The sequence below is a fragment of the Bos grunniens genome, chromosome 23 (genome assembly GCF_055505025.1).
Source record: "Bos grunniens cultivar Pamir isolate PY7600 chromosome 23, Bosgru_T2T1.0, whole genome shotgun sequence".
NCBI classification, from domain to species: domain Eukaryota; kingdom Metazoa; phylum Chordata; class Mammalia; order Artiodactyla; family Bovidae; genus Bos; species Bos grunniens.
In genome coordinates this window covers 53,234,509-53,239,855 of record NC_141187.1, presented here as the reverse complement: position 1 = coordinate 53,239,855, position 5,347 = coordinate 53,234,509, and the positions used below count along the sequence as shown (strand labels likewise).

Genomic DNA, 5,347 nt, shown 5'->3' with positions numbered 1-5,347 from the left:
CCCGAATCCTCCTTTGGGCCGAAAGGTGCCGGCCTCCCCCAGAGGCGGCCCTGTCCGTGAACCCGAGGAGCCTAGGGACGCCCAGGCTCCAGGAGCGTGCGCTGCAGACCCCCGCCGCCAAGGCGGCCCCAAGCTCTTGGCAAGGCCCCATGTCCCCCTCCCTTGTTTACTGGGGAGGGGTCGCGGGAACAGTGAGGTGGGAGCAACAACCCTGCTCCCACCCAGAACAGACTACAGTTCCGGCCGGCCTTGCTGTCGGACTCAGAACTGTGCCTTTTTGTAACCCTGCTCAGGACTGGAGAACTTCCAGGTTGGGGGGACTGGGGACTTCTGGGAACCCGGGGAGAAGGATGACCAGGAGTGGAGGGGAAGGGAGAATAGGGGAGGAGAGAATAGGGGAGGGGAGCAGAGGGGAGAATAGGATAGGAGAGGGGAGGGGAGGGGAGGGGAGGGGAGGAAGAGTGTGGGGGGAGCAGGGGAGAATAGCGGAGGGGGGACAGATCGGGGAGAGTAGGTTTGAGGGAGTACGGAGGAGTAGAGGAGGGGGAAGAAGGGAGGGGGAGGGAGAAGAAGGAGGGGGAGGGGAAAGGAGGGGGAGGGGGAGGGGAAAGGAGGGGGAGGGGGAGAGGAAAGGAGGGGGAGGGGGAGGGGAAAGGAGGGGGAGGGGGAAGAAGGGGAGAGGGGGAAGGAGGGGGGAGGGGAAAGAAGGGAAGGGGGGAGGGGGAAGAAGGGAAGGGGGGAGGGGGAAGGAGGGGGAGGGGGAAGAAGGGGGGAGGGGAGCGGGGAGGGGAGGGGGAGCGGGGAGGGGAGGGGGAGCAGCCTGGGAAACCGGGGCGCCAGGTCGGCGAGGAGGGGCCGGGAGAGTGCGGGAATGGGAGAGTCGGGGCCCCAGGACGCCGTGACATCCGGGCGCAGCGGACGAGGAAGGGTCTGCGCGGGGACCGGAGGGCCCGGCCGGGCCGCGGGAACAATGGGCGTCCAGCGCAGGGCCCGGGGCGGGGAAAGGGCCCGGCGCGGGCGGCGGGCGCGGGGGCCCACGGCCGAGGGCGCCGGCGCGGGTGCGGGCAGGGACGCGGGAGCGGGGCCGGCGGGCGGGCGCGCGTGTGGCCAGCCCGCGGTCCTCCGCGGCGGGGCGCGGGCCGGCCCGCTCGGCCTCCGGCTCCTTCGGAGGCGTTCCCGCCTCCCATTGGCCGCCGCAGCCGGGACGGGGCGGGGCCCCGCGGCCCGGAAAAAATGTAACTGCGTAAAAAAGTCCTCGCCTGGGTGACGGATGCTCAAAAGTTCAGGAGTTTTCCCAATGCTTCCTTAAGCGGCCGGCGCGCGCGAGACTGAGAAAGGTGACGCGGCCCGGGCCGGGGCCGGCGCGCTGCCCCCGCCCGCTCCTCTGGCCGCCCCGCCGGCGGCTGGGGCTCAGCCTCCGCGAGGCGCAGGCGGCGCGGCGGGCCGGGCTTCGGCTTGTTTTCCAGCCGGGGCTCCGCGCTCCCGCTCCCGCCGGGAAGCCGCGGCGCGCGATCCAGGCCGTCGGCCGCGTCCTCGTCCGGCCCTCTCTGCCGGCCCGAGGCGCCCCGGAGCCGGGCGCGCGCAGGGGAGGCGGCGGCCCGGCACCGGCCCGCGGGCCCGGACTCGGACTGGGCGGCCGGCCCGGCGAGGGCGGGGGGCGGCGGCGGCGAGCGGGGCCATGCAGGCGCGCTACTCCGTGTCCAGCCCCAACTCCCTGGGAGTGGTGCCCTACCTCGGCGGCGAGCAGAGCTACTACCGCGCTGCAGCGGCGGCAGCGGGGGGCGGCTACACGGCCATGCCGGCCCCCATGAGCGTGTACTCGCACCCGGCGCATGCTGAGCAGTACCCGGGCGGCATGGCCCGCGCCTACGGGCCCTACACGCCGCAGCCGCAGCCCAAGGACATGGTGAAGCCGCCCTACAGCTACATCGCGCTCATCACCATGGCCATCCAGAACGCGCCGGACAAGAAGATCACCCTGAACGGCATCTACCAGTTCATCATGGATCGCTTCCCCTTCTACCGGGACAACAAGCAGGGCTGGCAGAACAGCATCCGCCACAATCTCTCGCTCAACGAGTGCTTCGTCAAGGTGCCGCGCGACGACAAGAAGCCGGGCAAGGGCAGCTACTGGACGCTCGACCCGGACTCCTACAACATGTTCGAGAACGGCAGCTTCCTGCGGCGGCGGCGGCGCTTCAAGAAGAAGGACGCCGTGAAGGACAAGGAGGAGAAGGACCGGCTGCACCTCAAAGAGCCTCCGCCGCCGCCGCCGCCGCCGCCGCCGCCGGCCGGCCGCCAGCCCGCGCCTGCGCCCCCCGAGCAGGCCGACGGCGCGCCGCCCGGGGCGCAGCCCCCGCCCGTGCGCATCCAGGACATCAAGACCGAGAACGGTACGTGCCCCTCGCCGCCCCAGCCCCTGTCCCCGGCCGCCGCCCTGGGCAGCGGCAGCAGCGGCGCCGCCGCGGTGCCCAAAATCGAAAGCCCCGACAGCAGCAGCAGCAGCCTGTCCAGCGGGGGCAGCCCCCCCGGCGGCCTGCCGGCGGCGCGGCCGCTGAGCCTGGACGGCGCGGAGCCCGGCCCGCCGCCCGCGCCCGCGCCCGCGCACAGCCAGGGCTTCAGCGTGGACAACATCATGACGTCGCTGCGGGGGTCGCCGCAGGGCGCGGCCGCCGAGCTGGGATCCGGCCTCCTGGCCCCGGCCGCCGCGTCCTCGCGCGCGGGCCTCGCGCCTCCGCTGGCGCTCGGCGCCTACTCGCCAGGCCAGAGCTCGCTGTACGGCTCGCCCTGCAGCCAGAGCCCCGGCGCGGGCGGCGCGGGCGCGGGCGGCGGGGCGGGGGGCGCCGGGACCTACCACTGTAACCTGCAGGCCATGAGCCTGTACGCGGCCGGGGAGCGCGGCGGCGGCCACGTGCAGGGCGCGCCGGCGGGCGCCGGAGGCTCCTCGGTGGACGACCCTCTGCCCGACTACTCCCTGCCCCCGGCCACCAGCAGCAGCTCCTCGTCCCTGGGCCACGGCGGCGGCGGCCAGGAGGCCGGCCACCACCCCGCAGCCCACCAAGGCCGCCTGGCCTCGTGGTACCTGAACCAGGCGGGCGGGGACCTGGGGCACCTGGCCAGCGCGGCGGCGGCGGCCGCGGGCTACCCGGGCCAGCAGCAGAACTTCCACTCGGTGCGGGAGATGTTTGAGTCGCAGCGGATCGGCCTGAACAACTCGCCGGTAAATGGGAACAGCAGCTGTCAGATGGCCTTCCCTTCCGGCCAGTCCCTGTACCGCACGTCCGGGGCCTTCGTCTACGACTGCAGCAAGTTCTGACCCCCGCCTCCGCCCCGCCTGCCTCTCAGCCTGACCGAACCGAACCCCGGAGCAGGATCAGCCAAAAGGACCCTCAGCGCAAAAGCGAAACCAAAAACCCAGTGCGTAAAACGTCCACCAAACCAGCAAACAGAAGCCCTCCACACTTTCAAGTCACCAGCATGAAGAAAAGGCTGTCTTCTCTTAGAAGATGGATTCGGAGCCACCTCCACTTTGCTTTATCTAAACAAACAGAACCGTAAACTGTTTTGTACAGAGACAGCAGAGTCATGGTTTGTTAAAGGGCAGTGTTACTCCAGATAACACGTAAGTTTCTTCCTCTTTTCAGAGAACACCTCTCCTCCTCCTGCCCTGTCTCTTGTTCTCTCACCTGTAAGATATTATTTTATCCTCTATTGAAAGGAGGGAGGAAGTCCCCGTACATGGAAATGGCTTTCTTTTTATTCCTGGACTTGTTTTAAAATGTAAATTGCAACATAGTAATTTATTTTTAATTTGTAGTTGGATGTCGTGGACCAAACGCCAGAAAGTGTTTCCAAAACCTGACGTTAAATTGCCTGAAACTTTAAACTGTGCTTTTTTGATCATGAAAAGGGAAACTGTATTAATCTCATTCTGTCATCTTTGCTTTCCTTTTGTTGAGCATATTCATTGTTTATTAATAAATTACCATTCAGTTTGAATGAGACCTATATGTCTGGATACTTTAATACAGCCTTAATTCTTAGGAGAAAAAGATTTCAGAGATTAAAACACTAGAAATTACCAATTCTCCTCCTAAATCTCTGAAAAAAAAAGTAGAGACATCCTCTGACTATTCCTGGTCAAATTACGCGTGTAAGTCTCTTTTTGTTTAGATTTATTTTTTTCCTGCGGCATCTTTTGCAAAAGTACTATATAGTCAGCTTGCTTTGTGGCTAGTAAAAAGAGATTTTCCTGAACATATCTGAGTTGGCATATACACAAATGCATTTTCTCAGTAATGACAACAGGATTTGGAAATTTCAAGCCCATGAATCAGCGGCAGTCTCACCACAGTGATACCTGTGTGTGGAGAGGTAGCTGTGCCTTCAGATACACATTTGAATATTTGGCTTGTGTATCACTTAAAAAACTGTCGTACATACCAGACATCCCTGTGAGCCAAATGCTGGATGAATTTTCTTCCTGTTAATTTCACTCCATTTTAAGAGGGGGATAAAAAAACCTAGCTTTTAAATGTGTGTATATAAGTCATCCACATCTACAATCCTTCGTGTCCAATGTAGGATTGATTTTTATTTTAATGTACTGCGGGTTGGAAAGGGATATTTAATCTTTGGGAAAACTATTTTAGAAGATATGCTTGTAGAACAATTATTTTGGGGGAAAAGATTTAAAGCAATAAGGAGAGGGAAGGAGCGCGAAGCAGGGTGTTTTAATCCAGGCGGTTTCTTTTCAGTCCCGTTTTTCTTGTTAATTTACAGTTAAACTTATGGGGCAGCCCGCTAGCCCCTCCTTTTGTAAATAACCCAGGAAATGTAATAAATTCATTATCTTTGGGTGATCTGCCCTGTCGATCAGACTCTGGGGAGCTGCGATTTGATTCCAGACTTTCAGGGCCTTTCCGTTTGTTCTCGAGATAATACAGTTCCCTGCTATCTGCCGCTCGATCTAGGGGCAACACTTAGCAGTAATTGCTGTTGCTTGTTGTCAAAATTTGATCATTGTTAAAGGATTGCTGCAAATAAATACACTCTACTTCCAGTCAAAAACTGCTTTACACGGCCTCTGATTTGCTGGGTCCCGGGCTCAGAGTCGAGCCGGGAGGCGCGGGGCGCGGCGTCCCCGGGGGCAGGCCACGGGGACCGGCCTCCCCGCCGCGCGGCCTCCGAGTTGCAGCCCTGGGCCGGGCGGTCTGGCGCCTCCCGGGAGCCCCCGTTTGGGAGTGAAGGGGAAGGATCCGCGGGCAAACCGCCTGGCTCCCGCGTGGCCCATTCGTGGGAACCGAGAGCGGAGCCGGGCTGGCGGACAAAGGGGCCGCGGCGGCGC

At 62.5% G+C, this 5,347-nt stretch overlaps 1 protein-coding gene across 1 annotated transcript; it reads left to right on the top strand.

Annotated features, from left to right (window-relative positions):
- The first annotated feature begins 1,262 nt into the window (after positions 1 to 1,262).
- FOXC1 (forkhead box C1) lies at positions 1,263 to 4,004 on the top strand. The gene has a single exon (XM_086370927.1). It carries the CDS (start codon positions 1,679 to 1,681, stop codon positions 3,314 to 3,316), a length of 1,638 nt encoding a protein of 545 aa, XP_086227053.1. The 5' UTR covers positions 1,263 to 1,678; the 3' UTR covers positions 3,317 to 4,004.
- The last annotated feature ends 1,343 nt before the right edge of the window (positions 4,005 to 5,347 follow it).